The sequence below is a fragment of the Neodiprion lecontei genome, chromosome 6 (assembly GCF_021901455.1).
Source record: "Neodiprion lecontei isolate iyNeoLeco1 chromosome 6, iyNeoLeco1.1, whole genome shotgun sequence".
NCBI classification, from domain to species: Eukaryota; Metazoa; Arthropoda; class Insecta; order Hymenoptera; family Diprionidae; genus Neodiprion; species Neodiprion lecontei.
Window position 1 is genome coordinate 896309 of NC_060265.1, and position 27921 is coordinate 924229.

Genomic DNA, 27921 nt, shown 5'->3' on the forward strand with positions numbered 1-27921 from the left:
CATCGTGTAGTTGAAGAGTTGCCTGGCTTCTATAGTTTGCTCAAGGCATAACTATTGTGGATTGATTCATTCAATGCGCAACTAAGCGTTAAGATTGGTCGGCTGTTGAGGTTTTCTCGCTTTTATTCGCGCCTGCAGAGTGAGCAGCAGACCTGCAAGCACGTCGTGATTCGGCAATTTTTTAGCGAACAAAAGTCGTTTCACAGAGTCATCATACGATAAAAGAGCCATCAAATTTTGCAGTAAAAATCCTTGACAGTATTCCAATAACTGAGCTGCATTGTAAACCTGCAAGATGAACGGGAATAAGAACATGGCAAGTTTATGTAAGTAAAACTCATCAAACAATTACCTTAGCGTGAATGTACATGGAGACTATATTGTTCTGGTTAATCATCGCGGAGCATTGAGCTTCGCAATATCTCAATAAACCGTCTAGTTGAAAAAAATTCGCAGCAGCCATAAGTTCCAAGACGTCACTTTGACTGACTTCCAATGTCGCGCAACCCCCGTGATACAAAAATTCCATAACCATCTAAAAAAGAATAAAGCAGTTTATCATATGTTCCTGTACAAATAAATGGATTGGAAGGAATTCTATGAGTTTGTTTTTTTAATCTACCTGAAAGATATGATACCGAATATCATTTATCTGCACAATCGGTGGATTCCCTTCGCACAATTTTGAACTGAGCATGTTTCTAAACCGTGGCGAAGAAGTGACGAGGACTATTTTATGCCCATAAAATACTCTCCCTTCAACTCTGAACTGAACGTCGCTCAACTCCGGGTTATTCACGAATTTCGGATCAATTCGAGAACCGCTTGACAACGTGGTATCTCTTATCGGCTTAATCGGCTCCCATCCAAAGCAACTGCTGAATATATCAGCTAGTAGAAGAGTCGTTGCTTCTTTCTGTAACGTGTCACATCATAAGTAACAATAGATAATTGTGCACATTTCTGCACAGTTGTAAGTATTAACGCGGGTGAAACAACGTTACCAATTACCTTGCTGTACCTAAAAATGTTAAACAAAAGTGGAAGACACTCCTGACCAAATTGTGTCGAATAATCTTCAGGGCAGACTTGAAGAAAGTCTTGAAGCAGTTGGTCTATAACAGATTCCAGTCGCATTTCGTGTGCAGTAGATAAAGTGTGCATCCAGCAATGAAGGGTCCAGCCTATTCCGAGACTACGTAGATCCATCGTTATAGCTGTCGAGCAATGGATGATTGTTTGTAAATGGAGTTCCGAATTTTTCAGCGTTGAGCTTGGAAAGGAAAGTAAAAAAAAAAAAAAAACAAACAAAAAACAAACGTCAATTTACCTAGGTGATTACTCTCGACGCTATGATACATGGCTTCCTGCAGCATCTTAATTTGGGATTTACTAAAGGCGGGACCATTCGCATCTCGATTTCTTTCTCCTTGTCCTTCAGCCGTGTGTTGTTGAACACCGGCGTTTCCTTCGGCAAGAATCTCTTCTAGGGATAAAACTTCCTTCTCACTACGTCTTGAAGAAGTAGTTAACGGATGGAATAACAGCTGATTCAGTGTGGCTCTCTGGCCATGTGCCGCTGCCACCGATACGGCGCTGTGATAATTGAATCAAGGTTATTCTAAGTATCGAGAAATTGTCAGAGTAGCAAAATACTTTTCTCCAAAAACAAGACCTAATTAATCACCTGTAACACCCTCTTTGTGCCGAACCAGAATAGCAGAATGTATCCTTTATCAAAGTGGATAAAAACGGTTGCGCGCCATGAGCAAGGAGCAGTGCAACCATTTCATGATTACCGGCAGCAGTAGCCACTTGGAGAGGCGTAACAGTGCACTTATCCTCGCTCAGTTTAGCACCTCCTTCAACAGCGGCGCCTCTTTCGAGCAACATTCTTGCTATCGTGCAATTACCCAGCAAAGCTGTGTACGTGAGGGCGGTCCAATGCTGCGTTTCTGCATTGAATCCGTTCTGGACACAGCAGACGTTGGAGCCGGTGCTGCCTGACGAATTCGATATATTTAGATTGTTGGCGCTTTTTGTCGAGGCTGCGAAGAGTTGTCCTCCCAAATTTTTTGGAGATGGAGAATTTTTCGGCCCCCCTGAAACCAGCACGTTTTTGGCTGGACTTCCCGCGACTTGGCTCGACAACGGAGCGGGACTCTCGACGTTCAAATCGGCCCCGGCATCGAGCAATGCAACAACCGCGCACTCGTCGCCGTTTATACAGGCCAGCATCAGAGCGGTATAACCATTGTCGTTGACTGTATTCAGTTTCGTCGATGGGAGCAGAGGGATTGCTTGAGATATTAATTCCGGTCGCGAACTGGTCAGCATTTTAAAGGCCATTTCCATCGTCAGACGTCGCGTGCATTCGGCATCGTCTATCCGCCCTGAGCAGAGAGTGACTTCTTCCGAACTGAAATAACGAATTTCGGTTACTATCTAGAATAATTTATACAGCAGAAGTCGGCGATTAGGCTGGGAATTGCCTACTATGTGACTTTGAACGTACCAAATCTGTCTAACCGGACAATCTACACCGGGTAAAAGCAGCCTGGCTGCCTGGCCAATGTCATCATCGTCCAAAATACTCCCGTGCCGATGCTCGGCATGGGCTGTAGCCACCCTCAACCACTCGACTAGCGGTGGAAGAACGACGTACGCTCGCTCATAGGCGAGTTCCTGGATACCCGAACCTCTCTCACCGTGCTCTAGCTGGATAAAACAAAAAGAGACGTGGAACCACGTGATTAATTGCTAGTTCGTTCCGGCTATCGCAATTGACTTTCCTCTCCACTGCTTTCATCCAGTGTCTTATACTTTTGTCATGATGTCAACCGTTTCTGATGCTGCGTTTCAGTACAAACCTGAGAGCATCTCATGTAGTAAAAGAGCGCGTTCAGGGCCCTGGGCGTCAATGGGACCGGGCAACGCCCGGACTGGGCTACTTTGGATATTAGATCGGTAAGCTCAGGTATGGAGCCTACGCAAGTCGTCAGCAGCGAAGGTTCAAGGGTGGAACCGGCAGCCTCTCGCCCGCTGCGTGAGGATGAGTTTGAACCGAGAGAACTGACGCTGGCCCATCGAGGCATCGCGAGTGCGCCTGCGGCAGGTTAAACGTGAAACGATCGTTACATTGACAAACATTAACGAATATTCGCTACAGTTAATCGAGAATGGATTTTTACCAGACGCGATTCGGCCCGCATTCAAGTGCGCGTAAGGCTGCAGTAGCCCCCACAAGTCTCCGTTGTTCGCTATCGCGTGTTCCAGCATAGTAGCGGTCAAGGTTGCGTGAGGCTCCGTCGGAATGCACTGGAGCAAAATCTCTTCTAAAAGATTTTCCACACCAGCAGCCAAATACACAGCTGCGTACTCGTGAACCATTTTTCCTAATTTCACGTCTGTCATCCATCTGATAAAACGGCCGACCGGTAGTTGCAGGCCTGCTCGCGAACCTTTTGATTGTTTCAGCTGGTCCCCAGACACAGCGAACATGGCTGCTGCTCGCAGGCAAGCCTAGAAAGAGTCAGCTTCGATTGGAAAGCGATTAAATGCTTCTGGAAATGCGATTAGATGATACTTCTCGCAATTCTTTATTTAGTGTGTGGCTGTCTTTCAGTATAGAATGCTGACTGTTAAATTTCTTTAAAAAAAAGTAATTCTTTCAACATGTCTGTATCTTAACATTGAGATATTAAGAAATGTGCCGTACAGTTCGAAGTCAAGTCTAATTTCTCCTTTCTGTTGATTATCAACTAGGTTACCAGAATGGGTATGAAAATGGATTAGTTCCTGGTTTTCACCTTTGTACAAGAATCAGCCAAGGCTGGACAAAGCACAATTTTGAAGGCGCTGTAAATTTCGTGCTTGCTGCAAAGACCGAGAGGTTTGGCAAGCCTCTGAGTCTCCCTGCCGACTCTTACGAGAGCCCTTTGAAGCAGGTACGATAATCGCGGTATTGTTTCCATGGAGACACGCTCCATGTGTTCCCTGGTACGTCCGTTCTGCAGGACCCTGAGGACGTCGTGATGGGTCCAAGGAAGCTGCTGCAGCTCGACAAGCCTGTTGTGCGAGTCGACCCACACGAATTCGTCGGCACTGGTAACGTTGGTGTTGATCGTCTCGAGGCTTGAGTGACGCATAAGCCGTCTTACCGCAGGCTCCGAACTCTCGGAACCGCTCAACGACGAGTACGTCGAGGTCGAGGTGTGAGAACGCATCGTCAGCTGCTGAATAGCCAGCTTTATGTCCTCCAGTCCGGATCCTGACCACGGCACCTGTAGCTGTGAAAGAAGAAGAGAAAAACACTCAATGCTAAAATTGCCCCTACCATCCGATTGTCGTTTCAAGTATTTGACCAGTCTTTCTTTCATCTCTAATTCACCTTTGCCGGAGTAGCTCTGTGCCGATTACGATTTTGTCCCGATCTCATCCTGGCGTTACGCTGGGTTACCGATGCTGACAAACGGTCATCTTCTGGAACAACCTTCAACGCTTGTGGACTGTGAACTCTGTGGTGACGATGAGGGGGCGAACTGCTGCTAGTGTGACCTCCGGTGTCCGACATGCTCGCATGTCCAGAGGACCGATTCTCATCCGAAGAACTGTTGCCCGTGCATTCTGGTCCCCGCTGATCGTAATTGAACAAAAAATAAAATAGATCGCCGAAACGTTTTTGGGAAGGTTGCAGAGTTATGCACGATGGCAAAGTTGCACCCTCCTACCTGAAGACCGCGGAGTTCATGCAGGCTGAGATGATGGTGCTGGGAGTGATGGGGATGATGGGGCGTCGGCGTCGGTGCCACGCTGTCTGTGTCTCGTTCGGCAACCATGTGGACCATATTGTGCGTCCCCGTTTGCTGAGGAGAGTCTGGCGATTCCTTCGCGTAGGGAGCAGTGTAAAATTCCCTGCCTCCGCCCCCAGCGGGTCTAGAATAAAGAATTGGCGAAGGTGTTCACAGGGTTACAGGCTAATTTTCTATTAACGATCAGTGAAACGGCTCAGGTACTAGATATAGAAGACGCACCAGCGGAGTAACGGAATATAACGCGAGCTCGAGAACGTACGATTCTTCTTCGTCACATAGTCAAGAAAATATAGGCGTGAAAGTGCGTTCGTGATATTCCGTTGGAGACACGCTTTAATCTATCGTTCAACTAATGACGACTCCACGAACCAACAGAGCGTTACTTATACTTTTACAACGAAGAACCTAGAGTCGTGGAAATGTGGTCATCGCGCACGACGCATGCATTCACAGTAAGGTGGACGTCCACGGTGATCGTAAGAGGTGAGAAAACGGTATTGAACTGTGACATCCGATGCTGAAATCCACCTTTGCTTGCATACATATGAATTTGTGAACCCCAAGCGGTTTATAGAGATTCAACGAATACGATACGGATACGGTACGGATGTTCCCTGCACACGTGGAAGCGGTGAATCAAGGAACTTTAAACTCGTTGCGCCAGTATACGCTTAACTCCATTGTAGGACTGCACTTGCATGCAACTCCTGCAGCTCAACTGCAGTGAAATTCGAGTGAACGTGATTCGAACATCGTTATGACGCAAGTGAAAAACAGGTGATTTGATTTTTAAATTTTTCCTCGGCTCGTCGAGCTGGAAATAAGACCAAGGTCTTGTAGTATTTCATTGGCGGGCATGCGTGACTCCGAGAAAGGAATATTACAAGAGAGATCCGCGTGCGTACGAAAATCCAGCAGGTATTTACACACTCGGCAAGTGTAACCGCAGCGTGCGGAACGCTGAGATCCCAAATTACCACTTTTCCTTTCGATTTCGAGGCCAGCCTCCAAGGTTCACGCACCACGAAGACGAAAATTGAGAGTGACATTGTACTTCGAACAACACATTATCCCCGGTGATCGCAGTTCTTCCCTGCACCAGTCCAAACGTTCCCCCTCCCACGTAAAATAAATTACCCTCTAAGTCGCCACTGCTGAACGAAACTCCAGTCGGCCTTGAATCCGGTCGTGTCTCCAGGCAGGGACCAGTAGTCCTCAAGGGAGCTCTGGTCCTCCTCGATGCGAAGAACGTCGGCCCTGCTGGGGCTGAGGTTGAGGACAATTTCGTTCGGTGCGTCGAAAGTGGTCCCAGCCTTCACCTGTATCCTGGCAAAGTGGTTCTCACGGCCGTTAGCCGGGGTCTCCTCGGAAGATCGTTTCTCAGGATTCCCATTGAGCTCGGGGCGAGAATCGTCCGGTGGAGCAGAAAAGCAATCGGTCAGCAATTTAATCGCCGGTTCCTCGTCGCCGGCGTCGTTTGTCTCGTGCTGAACCTTCTTCAGCTCGGCAATGAAGTCGGGCCGCGGCAGGCGATCAGTGTCCTTCTTTTGCTGCGCCCTGTTGGTGTCCCCAAAATAGACGACGGTCCGGTGTCTGTGTTCGGCGTCGTTTCCACCAGGGTTGACGTCCCGCCGCGGTGGCTTGACCGGCGGTTCCGGTTTCCTAACGGGCTCTCCAACGCTGACCTGGACCCTCTGACCGGCGGCAACGATCTTCCCATGGTCCTCGCCCTGGCTCTGACGCCAGAGACACGTCCTCGAGGGAAGAACAGCGTCGGCGAACGGCGGCGCCCGACGAAGGATGAAGTTCGCGGTATCCCCGTGGTCCTGGAGCCCCGAACCGCTCATTTTGCAGCTCTTCAGCTCGCGACAGAGAAGACAGGTGCAGTCGCCTCGACAACGCCTGCCCGTCTCCTGCTGGACGGGCATGTCACGGGCGGTCCGAAACAAGAGCTTGCATATTTGATCCAGGATTGCACCAACGACTCCGCCTCGCGCGAGTACACCAGCAAGCACCTCGAGTACCGGCCCACGCTGAGAACCGACGCGCACTGAGCAGGGAAAACGAGGAGCACCTCTAAACCGACCACCCGGCCGATCCGTAACTCACGGTGAAACTGAATGTATGAATGAACCGTGCGGACGCGGAATAAGGAGTGCCGGCGAAGTTTCCCCGGCGGGGCGTCGAGAGCACCGTCTTCGCATCGAATCGCATCCTTTCGTCGTCGCACCGTACAGCACCGAGGCTCTCCTTCGTTTGACGCGCATTTAGACCCCCTTCCCCCTGCTGCAATGGGGGCCTTATAGTCCACTTCCCATGATTGTCTTCCGGCCGACTCGAGCCGGGGATGTCCCTGCTTTCCCCCCGTGACGACGATGACCACTCGACCGTCGCAAAGTCGCCTCGCTCTAACGCAGAAGCCCCGACGAGTAGATTCCCATCCTCTGGTCGATGGAGCTGATCGGGTAATTAGCAACGGTTTCTCGAAACCGGGAAATCGTGCGCGAATTCTCCAGCTTCCGCCGTAAGGCATCGCGCATTTCCGCGCCAGGCTGTACGATGAAGAGACGCGACCCTGCACTCGTGCGCGACGAAGGACGCACACACCGCTACACTTTTTACGGCACTTTTCAGATTATGGTATTGTTGTTTTACGGGATCGAGAGATATTCCCAGGGTTTTCACCTCCGAGCTTCACTGGTCTACGACACGGGTCGCTCGAGGAGAGACGAGGAGACGTTCAGAGGCGGATTCACTCGATAAACCCGAGCTGCCCCGGAGGGACAATTATTCCCTGGCGTTAATAATCGCTCTTGTCTTCGTATGTAATATCATACCTTATGCCTATAATCCTCTCGACTTCATCCTAAACCGTAATATTCCTGTGACAAGGTGCTCTTTTCAAGTATTTTCTTTGTTTGGCTTTGAATGTCTTTCTCACGCGTGTGTGTGCGTGTACCACGTAGCTGCCGCTCATACGTAGGTACGTAACGACCTAGCAGGTAAAGCGCAGTTATACTCGGTAAGCGGCAAACGCTGCATTCTGAGAGAATCATCGTCTCTGCGGCAACAGTGAGTTCATCCCTGATATCCACCGGAGAAGGAAAGAGAGACGGCACTTCCACGATCACCTACACCTCTCCGTACCGGTGTACGGATGCCGCATCGCACCACCAGCCACCGTGGTAATATAGAAGAATGAAGAATGGTCTAGCTGTAACTCGCCTCATGCCCATCCAGGGTAATAAGATCGTCATCTGGGATCAGACGTCCGCACGCGATGGATACGTTGCATTTCCGAGACGCGGAAGCCCTGCGAATCGTCTCCATGAATATTTGCCGCGGGTGAGAATATTTTAATCGTCAGCTCCAGTGCTCGATCGTACAACTTCGCATATCGTACCTTCGATGAAACTAGGTCGTAAATCGTGAAAGTGAAGAGCTTTTCTCGCAAGTTCATCGCCGACGTTTCGAGACCCCGGTCTGCACGATGAACTCTGCGGAACGAAACCGGAAGTAGGTCCGTCGGAGACCGGACTACGGGTGGAGAAGTTCAACCGGCACCGGACGAGGTGGGTGTCGTCATTATACCCGTCGTATATCCTCCTCGTTCTTGGGAGCGCGCACATGCGTGGTCCTCTTCCTCCTTCTTCACCCGCCGAACCTCCGTCGAGTTCAAGGCACCGCCACCGGTCATTGTTTGTGTTCACCTGGCGAAACTCCGCCGGTCAGGTGAGTACACACGCGATACATGTCGAAAAAAATTATTAATTTTCTAGTCACCCTCCCTTTTCCTCGCTGTATCACCGCGTGAGAGAGTCGAAGAGGCGCGCACGCGGCGGTACGAGAATTACAAGAATCGTAATGTTCTCGATTTCTCATTCGAATACGGTCTCTCCTTAAGTACGTGTACACCTATGATCCTTCGATATAATCGAGATACTCGCGATGAGGATAATCGAGATGCCCCGGAGGGTCGCCGATCCGGCGGTCGGACCTTGTGCCTCTGGAGTCAACTAGAAAAACTCTATCGTTTCTCGTGATCTTTCTGGTAGTCAAACGTCGTGAATTACGATCGACTAATAATTGGTGCCTACACCTATATCGTTGTACCCCGCCTTGCTAGCAACCACATATAGATACCGTAATTTTATAGCGGCGAAATATTTATCATCTATGACACACATTGTACGCGTGTCATTCTAACGTGGTTTTTATCTCGTGATAAAAATTGTATAATAAATTCATTCTGAGCAAAAAAAAATTCGAAACCGAAAGTCGTAATTTTTTTTGTACGAATGTGTTAATATTTGCAAGTATGGAGATTGAAAATTTCAATGTAACGTTGTGTACAATAACATACCCGTACAGAAGGTGGCAATCGGTAAATTACCGCCAGTTAAAAAGAAAATAAAGAACTGATTCGAGGCAGGTTACTTGAGAGCAAGATCGGAACTTGTAGAAAAAGCGTCTATCGCCTCGAGTCGAGTCTCGGCAGTCTGCGGAGTAAGTAACATACCGTCAGGTAGTCAGGGTATGTACCTGGTTATAAGACAACACGAGTTACACGGTAATTCATTGTACATTTTTTTGCCCAGTTTCCAAGAACACGTAGATAGATCACTTTCCCTTTCGATATCCCGACTAGGGTACGTACAGCATAAACATGTGCCTGGCGTTCACGTTTTACATGCCTACCTCACCCGCAGCCATTCGCATGGCTATGACTCCCGGCGCACGCCGACGAACAACCTGAACTTCCTCCTGCGTGATCTAAGGCTGTGTCGGTGCTTAAACCCGCAATAATTCACCGTATAAAGACAGGACTCCTATTTTATAGGTGTAATTCGTGGTCCATTTTTCCCTGTTATACTGCGGTTACTATTTGGTCCACTTACACATAGTGCCTATTATTAACGAGCGAAATCAAAATTCTTTAAGAATTTCATATTGTTTCTAAAAATTCTCTGATTCTGTCGGTAGTTTTTTTTTTAGTTTTTGAGAAAGAGCGAGAGAGAGAGAGGTTTTTGTCTGGGATCCCGAAGGCTTATCGTCTGAGAATCGATTCTTGGCCGATTTCTCCGACGAGTAAGCAGTGCCTCGGGAGTTAAAAATATTTAGTTAAAATATAATGGGATCAACAGGTGACAGAGTACGATAAGATTTCAGCGTTTCTTGGTCGTACCATCTGACGCACTCGTCGCATCGATCGGCTTATGACTATTTTAAAGCACCTAAAATATTGAGACAAATTGACGATTCATTTTTTATAAAAAAGTTTCCCTGCACGAGCGGTATTATCGTATACTCTGCACGGGTCGGCAAGTCTTTTTCTTCTTCCACGCTTTCGGTTGCAAGTTAGATATTTTTGGAAAATTGAATAAAACGGTAACCGGCCATGATATTATTCAAATTCCTAGATAGGCTCGTTACCTGCACGCGACCCCGAGCGAGAAGGTCGCATGCTAAGACGAAGGAATGAATCTCTGTCGAAGATGAAAGGACCGACTGCGCTGGGCGTTTTACCATGTCAAATATACCAACACACTGCACGAATTCCTGCACAAGCATACAGTGTATATATATATATTATACATGTATACATGTATCGTATATCGTGTATAATATGTATATGGTGCGCTATCGCCACGTTCGAGGATACCGTTATCCATCTCGGACGTCGCGGGAGCGGATATGTAAGTATGTGTGCGCACTGTGCTCGATGAATGTGAAAGATTTGAAACGCATTATTGAGCTCCTCTCCTCTCCTCCCCCTCGACTGTAATATCGTCGTGCGTATAGGACGAATCCCTTGTATTCCGCGGTTGGGACGCTGCGCATCAACGGAATCGCGATGAACCGACTCTTGTAACATAATACGCACACAGACGCGTGTCTTACACGCATAAGGAAGCTAGGCGTGTATAATATAACGTATGTATAATCTACCGGAGGCATGCCATCAGCGGGCTTCGGTAATGATGATGGTGCGAATTCGAGCCTCGGACCAAGCCGCAAGATCCGAGGTTTCAAGCTTCTAAGCTTATACAGGCTCACCTATACCCCCCGGTCATTCGTCGTCAGCTCGCAGGAATTTATTCATTGCTTATCTGCAGCCTACATATCTTCTATTGTAATAGAAATTGCTTGTTACGTCCTATCCGAAAATGTAACGGTGATCAAATCGGATCGAATCGAGGTATAGGAAAAAAACGAACAACAATTACGATAAAAAAAAAAAAAAACCGTCATTTATACCAGCAACAAAATTCTTTTCGCAGAGTCATTTTTCAAACAATTCAGTTTGCTGACGTCAATACGAATTGTCGACCTCGAATTTTTTTTCGGCAACAATAATAAAATATCTTTTTAGGTTCGAGCTTGCACGGTGTGAAAAAACACAAGAATAAAAAATTTTTAAAAAACCTTTGGAAAGTACTTTCAAAAAGCGTGGGACAAAGAGTAAAAGAAAGTAAGAAGAAACCGTAAAAAAACGTGGCTCTTTATTATTTGCCATCTCAAATTGTTTTGTTTTTTTTTTTTTTCTTACTCTCAAGCATCGTGACTTGTGAGTAGGTAATTTGTCATTTTAAAGTACTGGTAATTGGACGGAAACGGTGCCTGCCGAACGGGCCTCGGGACAGTATATGTAGATCGAAGCAGCAGCGTCGAAGGGTGTCAGCCCGGGAGAGAGAGAGATAAGAGGAGGAACGAAATAAACGAAATTTAAAAGACGAGATGAGAGTAAAAATAAAACGCAAAAAAAAGAAAAATGAGAGAGAGAGAGAGAAAGGAAACTCGAGTAAAGATTTCGAGGGACTTAAAATGATGCGGTACATCGGTAAATCGATTCGCTGCTGCTGCAGCTCCTCTCGGAAGCCCCTCGTAAAATACACAAATTTTCTCCCTATATATAAACACGTGTGTATATTATACACCTCCCTATAATATGTATATATATATATATAGGTATAGGCAGACGTGGTAGACTCTGGGATAAGCCTCCCTATAAGTTGTAAGTACCGGGCGTACAGGCCTATACTCAACTCAATAATTAGGCTGGACGATTGTAGAAAGGTACGGAAGAGAGATAAAAGTATACATGAAACGAAAATGTGTAATTTATGTCACTCCAACGGCTCATAAGAAGAATTTGTACAACCAAGTTGTCCTTAAATCATTTCCAGTTCTAAAATTTGTTCGATAAAATAGAACGATATATTCAAGAAACTCCTCTTCTTTTTTCCTTCCTACTCTGAACTGTTCATTGTACGAAAGTGTAATGAATATTGCTATTGTAGAAGAAAAGAGAGTGTAACGCGCGTAACGAATAAACTTGACCCAGAGAATATTCTATAATGACATTATACATATAATACTGTACAATATTAACGCATGAGACAAAAAGCATGCAACCCGGTGTATAAAGTTAAGCTTGGACTCGGTGCCGGAAGTAGTTTGGAGGAAAGGAACGATTATATACCATATATTCGTATACGAAAGAGTTAGGAAGGCTCGAAACAAAGAGATCTATTAGCCTGAATACCCCATTTAGGTTGATATACGCGTGCTGCGCACGTCAACGTATTTCCTTTACAATATTTTCAAACTCTTTCCTTTTTCTTCCGTTTCTTTACTTTTTTATTTATCCATTTATTTTCACTTTATTTTTGTAATTTCATTGCTCATCCCACGCGTTACAATCCATACCTCGTACGCTTTAAAATTTTCCCATACATTGTGTTGTGTATAAAGTTACGCCGGTTTAACAAGCTCAATTCGGATGGTGCGCAGCATGCTATCCCCATACATACGGTTATAGGTATACAGCACATTATACACATAAACTAATTAAACGCGCTGGCGAAAACAACAGCAACAACAGTCGGAAGATTGTATCCACGTACCTGTGCGCGGTAGCTCTCTATTCGCATATTTAAGACTCCGTAAGTAAGTAACTCGATGCGATGGGCGATTCAAAAGCATAGGTAACCCGTGCTTGTAACACGCTGCATCAAGATCTATTATATATATATACGTGTGCATACAAGTTTCTATTCCATCCTAATTTGGCTCCGCTTAAACGTGACGCGGACGAATCGTTGTTTCGGTTCCGAAAACGTGTCGCACAAAAGCCACCGCAGAACTCATAGCTGTCTTCGATTTTCCTATGAATCATACTAACCCAATTTGAAGTGACCAAACCACGTGAGAGGTAGAGAAAGATATTTTTTTTCGAAAGACACGGAAACGAATCAAGCTAGTTTCGAGACACTCGATCACTTTGAAGTGGTGTATCAGCGTTGGGCGAAGAACCGAATACCCCGTAAACTTGATGTATAAACCACTTTCCTCCGAGATCTATAATGGATCATCGTCCGGCCATGCGACAAGGTGAATTCCACGGTAATTTCTCCCTCTAATAACTCACTCTTACAGGTTATCCGTGTACTACCCGTAGGATTTCCTTTCGGTATCCAAGCCTGGCCTGCGTTCGCATGCGTATACCGCAAGGTGTCTTCGTTAACACGGCGTTGATTTATCTAGCAATTAAACCTCGATGGAGACACCGAAGCACGTACGCGGGTTGATCGAGCATGCCTTGGCTTGTGTGTGACCGTCGAAAATTTAACGCCTATTTTTCTACACGTAAACGATTTTACGCGCGAGAGTCTCGACGACGAACGAACCCACCTCCTCGCCCTTCTCCCAATATCTTTACAACCTGACACGCGGCAACGCTCCGGCACCTCTTCACAACATGTTGTTCATCCTTGCGCTGGATCATTTGATTGAAAGATCCATCTTAAACACGCGCTGACGATGATACGCCCTTTTCGTATCGTATCGGGCACGCCTAATTAATATCAAGCTATTACATTACCGCAGAGAACGCATGGAATTAAATACAAAGATAAATTACTCAATCAGTGAATTCTAATCGATACGATATTCATCGAAGCAAGAATGTACGCGGGGATACGTTTTTGCGTATATCACGCATGTGATGTTCACGAATTCACATTGTACGTGTATTTCGTTCCCATCTTCGCCCCATGAGAATGGCTTCCGAATTATACTCTCTCGATACTCCCGACCTCTGCGAACCATCGTGTAGGATGATATTCCGCGGGGCAAGTCGAGAGGCTATGTTTCCGCACAAGCTGCAGTAGGATTAAGACTATACGAGTTACCGAGCCGCAGGCATCGCTGACTGCATGAGAGATCAGTTGGGCAAAACTGAAGACCCTAATTACGGCCATTAGCCAGCGCGCGTTCCGCGGCTCCTTCGTTCTCCTTCTCTTTCCTTCTCGGCCACCGCCGCTTCCTCATTCTTCCCGATCCATCCGTATAGAATAATATTTGAAATTGTAAATTACACACACTACGTGTACGCCAAGGGATCAAACGAAGGCTGTATATTGAAAGAAAAGACAAAAAAACAAAAACTAGCTGCGCTCGAGCGGTGAGTGAAAATTATTATTACACGGGGTATAATGGGAAATTGAAAATTACGGCAAAGTATGTTACGTATGTGCGTCCGAAGGCGTGCATGTATATGCTGAGATGGCTACATTGCATAGAAGCCTACAGCTTCGCCGCGTCTTTCGCTCCGCCATTAGCTACACGTGGTATTTTACAGCGTGTGTATACCTATACGTTGCATAGAATGATGCGACGATGCAGCGGTTATCTCAAAGCCGCACACCACGGGATATGCATCCGCACGCGTGCGTGCTAAAAGCTAGCCGGCGTGCAGGATGCGGCGCGAGTGTGTGTATAAGTGAATTCAAGGACGCCGCATCGCCTGCTGGAAATTCCTTCGCGAATGTCATCTCCTCGCCGATCCTCCTGCAGCTATAAGCTATTCTCGACTGCCCGTCAGCTTGCCCGCGTCCACGATTGCTGTTTCGTACGTCGTTACGTGTCAGTGTGGATAATTCTTCCAAACAGAATCTTCGTAACAACCCAAGTATTGTACCGTGAATAATCGCTGCGCCTGTGACGAATTTTGTGCAAACATGCGAGTGTTTGAAAAGAAACCGCATATAATTCAGGTATAAAAGAAAAAAGCTGGCAGTTGTATCTTCGATTGCAAAATAATTACCCCGCGTAACTTGAGGGAGTATCAATTTATGAACGATTAGTCAGGCGTCGTTGCCCGTCAAGTACGTATACTCGTATATAATGGACGAGTGCATGGTTGTAACGTGTAATCTCCGCGAGGACTTTGATTTTTCGTATTCCGTGTAATAGTACCTATAACGTAACGCGACGCAACTGCCAAGACTAATTTACCGCAAATATCGTTACGCAACTTTAACGTGCAACGGTATAAATATGTATATTGTATACACAGGATATTGTTTACAGTAGACCTTATATACGTATACGTCAACTTTCACCGCGTCCTGATCCCTGCGGTATTGCAAATATTACATACATACCTATACATATATGCATATGTACTTATAAGCAGCGTTCCGCGCTTACCGCAGGTATGCACTTTTCCGACTGACTGCATTGATTGATCTTCGTAAGCCCATAACGTACCTGTACGTGTAATACGCATCGCGAATGAGAACGCTTTACTATTGCGGAAAATAGTTTCAACTCTGCAATTTGCTGCAGTCGCATTTCTCTTCGCGTTCTCACTTTTCCACGCTGCAATTATCATCAATTTCTGTAATAATATAAATAAATTTATCTCGCTGTGCCCGTGTATACGAAGCTGAAGCTAGCAGCCAGAGTTAAATTTTTTTTTAAAATAGAAAAATGCTGTTCAATTTTTTCAAAAAATTTTGATTTTCGGACTTCGCTACCTTGTTCGAATGATACATATATCTATGCGCATAATGTTTTCTTTCGTTAAATACCGAAGTTAAAATATGAGGAAAAAAATTGTCATTCCCGAGGGCAAAAAGGAAAGCGGTAGCAAAGAAAAATAAAAGAAAAACCAAAGTTCGCGGACCGATCCTGAAACGCGAGCTGGAAATTTTCAATCCTCAAGTTGAACAGTGGTCGACCTATTTGTGCTTCGATTCTCCGCCCGGTCGAAAGTGGAACTGCAAATATGTTCCGCGATTTTATTCGCGAATCGCCGAGGCAGGCATTCGATGCTCGTTAGTCGTGGGCTGTAGGGCTATATTTTTTGAATCTCTCTCTCGCTCTCTCGAATGTTCGAGACACGTCGCGGAGTAAGTATCGGAAGAAGAATACCAGCAGCCGGGTAGAAAATTCTGGCGGGTTTCAATCAAGCGTTATAACAGTACCGGGGCATCGGGGTAGAGCCTTACCTACCGGCCTCCGAGCAATTACGCTCGTTCTTAACTGGAGCTACCGTTATACGCCTCTGATGTATCGTCCTATTGATACCGCACGGACTTACGTCTGGGCCTCCATTGTGCGGCCTCGAGGTTGCCGGAGGGTTCGATCGCCCCCCAATTTTATATACTTGGAGAAAATTGAAGGATTGTAGTGTTCCAGTTTATACGACACCGACGGTAAAACATTTACCACCTATACGTGTACTGGATTATATGATAATGATTCGTTCGGCCAAGGAACTTGTAATTATCACGGCTCAGCCTCGTCTTGATTGCTTTCCAACTTATGATCACCAAATTTCCTGATAAGCCACATTCGAACAAGTTCTGACGCTGCGGGTTTGAAGGGTTGAAAAACATTTCTACGATACTGTACGTCATAAATAGATGTGCAGAATGAATTTGTTTTTAAATTTAGAATGGTCGGTAAAAAAAGACTGACACTTAATGAGACTGCATTTACGACGATAGACTTTAAATGTCAAAAATTTGACCCGAATGTTCAGTGTCTCTGCTCCATACGCGATACAATATGAAAACTGGAATGAACGGGATTGTTTCCTCGCACATAATACAGGTTGAAAATTTTTACGAAGAGGCGCAGAGGGCGAGGCGTGCCGCGGTCGCGTATTACGTAGCATTTGGGTCACCGGATCGGGAGCTCGGTCTCGGCTTCCGAAGGCATTGCAGGTTCCGCAGCTGCGTCGTCTGGACGGAGAGAAGAGGAGGGAAGAGAAGGTCGAGGAACGCGAGCGAGGAGAAGAAAACAAGATCAAGAGCGGCAGATGTGTGTGTGGTGGAAGCGCGATACGCTGCTTCGCTCTTACTCTTGAGAACAGAAGTGAAAAGCCATGAAAAAAAAAAGAAACCAACAAAAGAAAAAACAACAAGCATGATTCTAATAAAACAAATAGAGAAAAATGGAAGATAGCAGACGCGCGGGCGACACGAACGACGCGTGTTGCACGTACCGTCGGGGCTTTGGCCGGAGTATTTCGTGTCCGGACTCCGATATGCAGGCTGCGAGACCCAGCGGAGCTCCGTAATGCTCGACGGGAACGCCGATGACGCTGCCTCCGGATCCGACGCCCTGGATCATCGGCGAACTCTGCCGGGGCGCGACGACGACTCCTCCGGGCCCGGAACCGGCGGCCACAACGCCGCTTGGCCCGAGGAACAACGGCTGCTGCCCGGCCAGCTCCATTCCGGCTGATATTTCCAAATTAACTACCTGGGGCAGCTACTTGACGACCAACTGGAGGAGCCGAACGAATCCCGGGATTTGGAGTCCAGGAATCTGCAATTCAACGGAGTTCGAAGTTCGGTTAGCAGAGCTACAGAGGCGCAGATGATCGAGGAGAAGATGGATTTTTGTGAATGATGCGAGTGGTGAAGCAATGCCGGTTCCGGGAACCGGTTCCTACATCGTCACGTTTACCGACACTTAGTCAAAACACAAAACTTTTTATAGAATATGAGATGTTAGGTTTGCGTCTTGGTTAAGGGTCGGTAACTCTGTCGGTACAGGAATCTGCATCGAGAATCGGTATTTGCCTTACTACTCATACAGAATGTCGTATAGAGACAAGGTGTTTTACTGCAGGACAGGATCGTTCGCTTGAAGATGAATTTGAACCGAGAGATGAGAAAAAAAACTGTTCAAAAATCTCGTTCAGTGTGTGATTTGGGATCGATGATGCTGGTAAACACGAATTAAGTTACCATCTCAATTACAGTATGCAATAGAAATCATTCGCGTGCACCATTCGCACGAATAACTGAACTCCTGGTGATGTTGTTGAACGGTGTTTTCTATTCCGCTAAATCTTCATTCAGACGGTACCTAAGATCCATTCATCCTTAGAACCCCGATGACGACGATCGTCTTTTCTACCGACTACACGAGACATAAATCAATTTCATTTATACCGGTTCGGTAATTTAAGTAGATTTCATTGCAAATTACAGAACTAGACGCACGCAGACCTATAGTAGGTATTTATGTGTGTACCTGTTTGTATACTATTATCTATTGAACGCTGCTGCGGCATCAGTAATGTGTAGAAATGAAGTGTACGAGACTGAGATTAACCGTTCCCGGTTTATAGATAGCTCAATAGATTGCAAGTGATTTACAGTATACAGAAGATCCTTCTTCTTCTCCTTATCCTCGTCCTGGATGCATTTGCGTTTGTAACTGCTGCAGCAGTGAACAGTCGTTGTTTGTAATCTACGGTAATTTGTCGTGCAACCCTGCAGATGTCGCAGACGCAGGAAGGAAGAATAATCTCGCACATGCATCTTCATCGTTCACAGATCCTAATACAGACAGTGCGTCGGAGAAACGTCGTACATAAATGGAAATAGCAATATGTACACATAATACCGTATAGAGGATGATTATATATCTGCACGAATGTCGACTGGCGAGAGCCGCAACTTGCGCAGACTGTTACTAATCAACTGGTCACTAGATCCTTCGGCTCACGGCCCGCATCCTCTGCTCCTTAGCTCAACTTATGCCATGGCTCAATGCAGCTACCAGATCAGAGGACGAGAATTCCCAAAGTGAATCTCTCTCTCACTCACACACACACACACACTCCCCCCCCCCCCCCTCTTTCTCTCTCGATCCGTCTGTCCGACGGTGTTACGTTTAACGAGATCATTTATTTCCTCTCGAGAGGTGTCAGTCGCACTATAAGAGTAATCGGTGTACGTCTCTCCTTCGGCGCGACGAGAAGAGGAATAAAAAGAAGAGAGCAACAGAAGAATCCCCTCATGATAGCCATAACCGCATGGTATGCGTACGTTAAAATATACACAATATTGTATATACGTATGATAATATCATTGCGGCGAGACATCGCGTGTACATAAACGTGCAGAAGCGCCGGGCGAAGAAAGAAGAAAGTGTTATCGTTAATGGAGCGACGATTTCTTCTGCTTGTCCTTCTTCTTCTTCTTCTGCTTCTTCTTCTCCTCTGGCTGGATTACATTATTATACGCGGGAGATAGTCGAAGGTCATTAACGGAGTCAGCCGGTTAATTGCTACCGCAATTAGAGACGATGGTATTTCATTCGTTATCGTGTGAAGTAGGCAAGAACGCATTTAGTTTCTATATCCTACGAGGGCGAAACCGCACCGCATCAGCGGTGTGTTCTTTGTTATATTCACGCATATTCATGATCCCTAGGTCGCTTAAGCACAGTGTGTGTTTACAGTTTGCGTGCGTGCGGTACCGACAATGAGTGAAAAATTAAATATACCTGCTGTCTCGGCAGCATCTCCCCGGCCGGCACTCCGCTGAGATCGGGGGCGTGAATCGCTGTTCTAATAATTAGGCGTTAATAAATTCCCATCTCACGATCCGCGTAAGGCATGAATAAGCCGCGACTTCTGTTCCCTTTCTTTTTTCTCTCCTTTAAATACACGCGTTTGTACTCTTCCTTGTGTTTCGTAGGAGAGCAAATGAAGAAAATTACCTAAGAAATAAAGAGAACCAAAAGGTTATACTTATATATTTAAATTGATCGAAAATCGTGTTGCGATATGTGAATAAAAAGTATATACATACACGTACGTAATAACTAGCTGGTCGTGAATTTGCATAAAAGTAATCACGTCGTCTAAAATAATCGAACGGGTTTTTTTCGCGAGCTCGAAACTCAACTGACGCGACGTGCAGCGGAGTGAAGTCGAATTGCGAGTATAACGAAAACGCCTGGGCTGCTAAACTTTGTAAGATGAACAGAGAAAGAATAAGAGGGGTGGTTAGTTAGGTTTGCAGCATGCTTTAATCGCGACGTCGCGGTTACATAGACACGCGATCTTACTGTATAATAAATTTCGCGGACTTGCGAGCACGTTCGTACCGCATCTTGACACAGAAATTACATATTTTCTCACCGATATAATTAATTTAAATGTCGGTACAGTTATAATATCAGGTTAGCCTGCGAACGAATAGCTGCATATGCGAGATTTAACGATCAATTTGGTAATTCGTCTTGCAGCTGTGGCCGCATCGCGCGGCCGTCTACCGAGGGTATGTAAAACGTAGGCATTGCTATTGTTGGCTCAAAGTTTAAATTCCAAGATCGTTTATTACGTACTGGAAGTCCCAGGGAGATTCAGCTTTTCCCTGTGTCAAAGGTCGGGGAGTGATCGGACGTGGGAGATACTACGCCGCGATTATATGGCTGCGCCTCGATCTCTTCGATATCCGTGCAACAAATCACTTTGAAAATCGTGCGGACGTCGTGCAGCCGCGGTTCGAGGCGTCCGGAAGCCTTTTTAAATAGTCGATAAAAAAGATTGTATACCTCCTTATACGTAAGGCAGAAAAGTAGCAGCGATTTTACGATCTCACGCTGAAGCTTCGGTTATACGCGGAATGGAAAATTGGACCGTCATCTGTTTTGAAAAAAAAACTACACAAGTCTCGCTATGACAAATATGTATTGCATTATGCGTATGAGAAATCGCGTGTTGAATGTAAGTAATAAAAGCAACATTGACTAGGTACGACAATAAATTGGACATTGATCGAAGGTGAAAGTTGAAATTTGTGTCAAAACTATTGTACACCTTTTGTCCTCTTAGTTTGTCTCGGGAACGGATTACCGGTTATTTGAAAACCGAAACGCTTGAATAATCTTGAAATTTGTGGATATGTAATACATACATAAATACGTAACGTATAATATGTATGTAGATAAGTGTGGCAAAATTATTTTCAATCAGAAAAGAAGATCGCGCGCGTTATGCGAGCGTAACGTGCCTCGAAACCGATAAACCGTCGCGATCATGAATAATAGTTCATGCTCAAGCCTTGAATTAATCAGCAGATTTAATTTCTCGTTACAAACGTACTTGCACTGTTTATTTATAAATTTATACGATCGGTTGAATATGACCTTGCAATGAGAATAATTTCAGGATCTAAATAGATGAACGTATACAAGATATGAATAAGAAGTTAAACTATTCTTCGACTAAATTGTTGTTGTAAGATCCCTCGCAATGGTATTACCGATTTCCCGAATTCGATGTCCGCAAGAGATCGCAGATACCTCGAAATCGACACCACGATCGGTATATACTCTCGGAAAATACTTAAGCGTCATGGAGCTGCCTCTAACAAGGAAGGTATCCCAGGTCGATATCTCCGATTTGATTTCTTATGTAATCAGTTATAGTAGACTAAAAACTAAGCGATACGTATTTTTTTTTTACCTGACATTTAACATTTTAAGTGGATGAAACCACCCTCCAAATAAAGGCATGTCAGAGGGCGATTTGGCAGTTTTACCCACGAGATAATAATATTTTTTAACTAATTCAACTGCAAAAGTTTTCTCATATTGGGAAATGAAAGGTGTAATTTTTTTGATTTAAAAAAAAATGTTAAATCGCCCTTCGACATGCCTTACTTTGGGGGGTGGTTTCACCCCCTCAGTGTTGATGGCAGATAGAAAAAAAAAAGTTTCCTTTACGATTAGTTTTCTAGTCTACTATAACATATTACAGAAGAAATCAAATCGGTGATATCGACTTTGGGTTGCCGTCCATGTAAGATCGCGTCGTCCTTCAGGTTTCCCCGGATCAGCAGCTCGTGTGCTGCAGCAGATCACGGTGATCGATTTTGGTAATTGTCGAAATTTCTTTGCTATATTTGGTTACCAAATAACGAACCTGCTCCCGCGGTAGAAAGGAAGGGTAAATAAAGGGGCGGAGCGCAGCTTCTTCTTGTTCCTCCTCCTCCTCTGCCGACTTCTCCTTATTTTATTTATTTTTTATTCTTTCCGCTTCTTTGCAACGCGCCGTAACCGAGGCGCGTCGTTGCGATACCGATCGCATCGATCCGTACCTGCGCAGCGTTACTTAAAAGCTTACAAGATCGCGTACAAGAGAGCGTAAAGAGCCCGGAGCCGCGCTCCACCAGAAGCCGCAAGCTCGCCGCGCAGTTTCTCGGTAACAAATTTCGCCCTATCTCGACGATACCCGGCCCCCGAGGCACCAAGGTGCCTGACCCCTCGGAAGGGCCAGGGCGTTGCCCCCCCCCCCCCAAACCGTTCAGGTTCGGCCGATTCGTCACCCTTGCTGGCTAGCCCTTTGCCGCCTGCGCCGTCTGACCCCTTCGGCGTAATTTCCACTACGTATGCTTCTCCCTTTTTCTCCGAACACCGCAGGACTCGTCCGTTTCCGTTTCGACAGATTCGAAATTTCCCGTCTGGCACGCGTCTGCTGCTCGATGCGGAACCGATCAGCGTGACAAGAAGATCCGATTTCCAACTGGGGCGCATCTTGCACCCAGTCATTTTTCGCCGTTACCAAGGTTTCGAAAATCTTGAATCCCCCCCATCGCCCCTTAAAAAATTGGGGTGGAATTCAGGTTGCGCGAATGGCTCAGTGGACCTTGTACGTAGATATCAATCGATTTGCTTGAATAACCGACGAATGGCTTGTTGGACGTTGTTGGCTTGTATGCCTACCGAAACCTGATTAACGTCTTCCGAACGATCGTTCGTTTGTGCATATATACGTTACGTTAATTGACCTGCAGAGCCGGCTACAAGGTATAACGGAAACCTGTGATTCCAGCCTGGATAATCGGCATCCTCGAAAATATCCGACCAATTCAGCAAAGTGATTCTTAGCGCTAAACTTATCGATGTTTATAATCTTGCTAGCAGTTACGTTAATGAGAATTTCTTTTCAATTATACCATAGGTAGGGTATACATATGTGTTATGGGCGTGTAGAAATATTTATCCGTGACAGAGAGTCCTGAATGAATGCCAATGTGGAGAATTCACGATCTACGCAGTATAGATCCTCACATAATTTCGGAAAATTTTAAATGGCAAGGGAATTCATCGGGCATGCATCGTAATGCATTTCGCGACCGCGTGATGCAGTTTGTGAATCAGATGTTACGAATTAAGCCTGCATGCAGCCGAATTTAAATACCCCGCAGACTCGTCGCGGTCTGCATCCGACACGCTATACGCACATACCTATGTATGCATTTATGAATACGTATGGATACGCGTATAACGCTGACTGCATGCGGTGAGAAAAGAAAACGAAGTTAACCGGCACTCAAAACTGATTGCGACCAGAATTACGCGATTAACGAACCTCCGCAGTTCGTAATTCCTTAATTTTTGCACACGCGTATCTGTCTGTATAAATCCTTGTTCGTTTTACTTTTTTAACTATCATTATTATTACAGCGTATGGATTCTCTTGTTGTTTATTTTCACTGTGCAACCTTTTTGCCCATGCGGTACACGTTACACTCTTTCTTTATCATTTATTCCTATTATTCCCGGGAGTTTATATTATATCTTGCACTCTCCTTTTTCCAAATAAAACACACCTTCTTCCTTCTTTTTCTTTTCATCCAACCTCTCAGCGTTCCTTTGTACCCTGCAGGTTAAACGCATTGCCCGGTCTCACCTTTACCGCCAGTCGTATGTGTAACGTAAGGTATAATCGCTCGACTTCTCCACACGTGTAAACTAGGCTATTCAGATGAATTCGGTTCAAATTTGCTTAAAATAGACTTCGCCGAAACTATCATTGTTTCACACGAGATAGCCGAAATTGGTAAATCGGTTGAACAAAGTACCGCAGGAAACAAGGGTATAGTAAGGAAGATATGAAGATGATAAAAATTGCGAATAATTTCTTTAAACGATCAAAGATGGTGGTCTTAAATCAAGTTGACGATGAAAAATTGATCCGATTGATGTGGACTACTTTGAAGAACATATATTTGTGGTTAATTCGATAATTCAACATCAGGGATAGTGTTATGAAATGAACGCCAAATTATAGTCTGCAATGAATTTGCACCGAGATTTTCTTGTACCGTGTAAAGATATCATAAGAACCGAGCAGATGGAAGTTCCAGGATCTTTCCAGCATTGCACAAAATTCAAAAATACTATTCTCGAAGGGCTTGACACTTTTGAAAATCGAAAATCACTTAACGTGAAGCGATTCCTGAGAAATCGGTTGAAAATCATTTGAAATTGGTTAAAATCGATTGAGTTCGACCGTAAATCGCTTAGAATCATTTGTAATCAAGGTTAATTCGTTGGAAGTTGATCGAAATCAGTGACTATCTTCGAAATTGAAATCACCTGAAATCGTGTAAAATAGAGTAAAATTATTGGGAATCACGTGAAATCATTGAAAGCCAGTCGTCTACCTAATCTTTTCATCGCAGCGTTGACTTAGAAGCTTGAACATTTTACACGTCCAAGGGACCGTAGATCTCAGTATTTGATATTAATTTCAATCCGACACTTCTACCCGTTCCTGAGAAAAAGAGTCTCAACATACGAACAACGAAGTGATCCAATAAAGGGTCAGTTTTATCCTTCTAAGGTACGGAACCTTAAAAAGGAAAATAATCGAAGAAAAACGAGCTAAGCATCGAGTTGTAGTATCCGAGCATAATATTGGAGTCTGTGTCAAGCGATCCCGACGAACTTCAGGGTGCTCACCAGAAACGATCCGGATAAAGGACCGCGGGCACTTCGATCGGTGCCGAATCGTTGATCCCGAGAGCGTGCGCGCGCGCGCGTGTCTCTTAGTTATCGCCGGTCCACGAGCGGCGCGAGACACGGGACACGGACACGAGACACGAGACACGGGCGGCTTGCTCGAGGGGTCGGCAGGGGGGGTGCCCCACACACGCAGACGACGCGCGAATGGGGCAACGGGGAACCAAAACACGAGGGGGACCGCGTCGCGATTCCTCTCGAGTGGCAGAAGAGGAGGATGATGATGAGGAAGAGGAGGAGGACGAGGAGGAGGAGGAGGACGAGGAGGAGGAGGAGGAGGAGGAGGAAGACGAGGACGAAGAGGAGGAGGAGGCGCGTTATATGTATGTACAGAGCCGTACAGAGTCGTCCGCCCTGCGGCCACCGCATTCCAAGGGCTGCCCAAAACGAAACCTATATTTTATATGTACCTGTCCCCTCCGTGTGTCCGCGATAGAAAGAGAGGAGAGAGAGCGAGCGAGCGAGCGAGAGAAAGAGAGAGAAAGAGAGAGAGAAAGAGAGAGAGAAAGAGAGAGAGAAAGAGAGAGAGAGAGAGAGAAAGAGATCGGGCGTGCCCGCGGCTCCTGGAGCTCTTTGACTTGGGCCCACTGGTACTGTCCCGATCTATGCCGCAGTGCATGGCGCGAATCGAGACGCGGATCCTTTTTCGCGTGTCCTGGAGACGGACGCTCGGCGACTGAATGAGAGCCTGCAATTAATCTGTCTCTTAAACTTGGCGAGATTGCAACAATCTTGCGCGAGTGCCGCGTTTATCAAGTGGGTATGTCATGTTTTATTTGCAGCCTCCTCGATCGCTCGCCGTATATGAATATACGTATATTCGGAATTTGAATTTTTATCACCGCAATTTGTATGCTTAACTTGTTCATATTTTTTAATCTTCTTTCATCTTTCGTCGCAGAGGGGAATCCGAAATGTGAGATAAATTAACACCGAGAACCCGCAGAATGGCGAGCAGCCTGTTTTTCGGTCTCTGGCTTCGTCTTCCCTGTTGATTCAGGCACTTAAAACGTAATTTTCTGACGGTCAAGTCAAAACCGGGATGGCTCCAGGCCTCGCGCTTTGCTTTGCTTTGCTTCACTTTGCTCCGCGTTACGCCGGGCGAGTCGCGGTCCTCGCTTATTGTGGTGCAAACCACGTTCCTCCTTCCCTCCCGCCCTCCCTCACCCTCCCGCTGCTCCTGTTTTCTTTGATCGCGTACGTACAAGCGACGCCTTTTTGATAAACTATCATACTATCTGAGGGTATAAAGGAATTGATTGTCCGAAGCGGTGATTCGTGATTCAGGTTAAAGTCACGGTTATGCCTTATGTCATCAATCCATAAGCATTTACATAAAACATGTTTCGGATGACAAAATCCGAACAATAAAATGTACAACTTTTCAACGAAATAAAATGAAATTTAGACAGACACCTTATGCTCGTATGAATTTTGATTCGATCGAACATATTATTTCACCGACTCTCTCTCTCTCTCTCTCTGGAAGAACGCCCAAATATCATTCAACAATGATTTTTCAACGAACACTTGGCGATAAATCACGGGACGCGTGTCGCGTTTGGAACTTTTCTTTTATACAAGCTTTCGTGTGAGAATGATCCGTCCCTCTTAGTCGGTGGTGTCGAGTTGCGAATACAGAAAACCCGATATGTTTTCAGTGATATAGCACATAACAGGGGGGAAAAATAAACGAGATTCAGGAATGAGAAAGCGACGGTTTCGATGCGAATTGAGAGATACGTGTACACTGCGAGGAAACGAAAATCACCATCGTCTCGACATCCTTATGGACTTGCTATTCTGATGAAATATATGAACCTACAGGCAGGATTTGAAAAATTCGAAACATGCGTGACCGACGCGGTGTAATAATAGTTGAAATCTATTTCACGGATTGCTTTATCTGCGAGCTGTAATATTTTCACATAAATGCAATGCCGTGAATCAAATCGACACCCGTTTGCTGTACAAAGACATAAATTTATGATAAACGGGGTGAATGTATTGAACGGAATGTGAAAATAATGAGAGTCTCACCTTCATGCTTTACATCAGGGTGCTGGAAGAGAGTGAAACATTTTTCCTTCTTCCACGTTGTTCACTGCCCTCATATTACGCGGATTGAGAGTAGACGAAATGTGGATTAGAAAATAATGAGCCGATTATTAAATCAACTCATTGTTTTTTTTTCAACCAAAACAATACTCCACGATCACGAGATGAAGAGTCAGCACAACGGCATGGTGTACGTTTATCACAACACGAAACTTTTTCATAATATGCATGTAAGGTACTGGGTGTAAAATATAAAAACTACATTAAGATGCGTGAGTACACGTTGAGCACGGTAGAAAACTTTCACATAACTTAAACCTTATAACAAGCGTCGCGCGCCGAGAGAGCACATCTTTGTTTTCATTCGTTGAATACGTATTTCGACATTTATTTATCATCCGCGAGGAAGCAATCCTTCGTTTCGTTTCGTTTTGTTATTTCGTTTACGTTATCTTGGTCACCTCGATTTATTAATTCACAATACTTCCAACACTGTTATCTCTCTTCCTTTCGTTATCCCAGTAAAACTCTGCTCGACTCATGTTCACGCGCATCGGTAGATCCCGCACCAACAAAGTCGCTTCGAACACTGTCTTCGAAGATAAATCCAGAGGCTTATCGATGCGCATTGCTCGATCGACTCTCGCGGCTGTACATGCCAATGCTCACAACAGAGGGTCCCTTTCGCAGCATCTCACTTCGGTCCATGGCCACGATACAACGGCTTTGGATTCCACTGCTGGCGCCATCTCATCGGTAACGGAAGTGTTCGAGGTATCTGTAGTTAGTATCACGAAAGCAGTGGATAAGTCAGAGTATGTTTATCATACAATAGAAAAATATCATAGAAAAGAATCGAGTGACAAAAAAAACTGTTAAAAAAAAAAACACATTTGACAATTCTTTGTGATCATGATGAGTGACCTAAACTATACTTAAACCTAAATTATGAAATATTGATTTTTATCAGTAGGACAAATAAAACTCGGTGACCAAATGAAACAGACGAGAATATAATTAGTAAGATGTTGAAACATCCCAAAAAGTAATTATCTTGGACGCGAAAAAAAGGTGAAAGTGAAAATTAATTAGCTGAAACAGAAAAGAGGTCCGATTAGCAGATAAAGACAAAGGTACG

At 45.3% G+C, this 27921-nt stretch overlaps 1 protein-coding gene across 3 annotated transcripts; it reads right to left on the reverse strand.

Moving 5' to 3' along the window:
• LOC107217991 (ankyrin repeat and BTB/POZ domain-containing protein BTBD11) lies at positions 1-27632 on the reverse strand. 3 transcript variants are annotated; one of them, XM_015655721.2, is made up of 14 exons: positions 26766-27632; positions 17113-17438; positions 4731-4935; positions 4391-4636; positions 3810-4289; positions 3192-3522; positions 2871-3106; positions 2516-2718; positions 1688-2419; positions 1331-1596; positions 1012-1217; positions 623-916; positions 353-535; positions 1-288 (listed from the first exon to the last, which is right to left on the reverse strand). In XM_015655721.2, the coding sequence occupies exons 2-14, from the start codon at positions 17343-17345 to the stop codon at positions 82-84; spliced, it is 3822 nt and encodes a 1273-aa protein (XP_015511207.1). In that variant the 5' UTR covers positions 17346-17438; positions 26766-27632; the 3' UTR covers positions 1-81. The 3 variants fall into 3 exon arrangements, with proteins under 3 accessions (XP_015511207.1, XP_046598912.1, XP_046598911.1); XM_046742956.1 differs by lacking the exon at positions 26766-27632 and having other exon boundaries at positions 17373-17381; XM_046742955.1 differs by lacking the exons at positions 17113-17438; positions 26766-27632 and adding an exon at positions 5952-6870.
• Between the last annotated feature and the right edge of the window lie 289 nt (positions 27633-27921).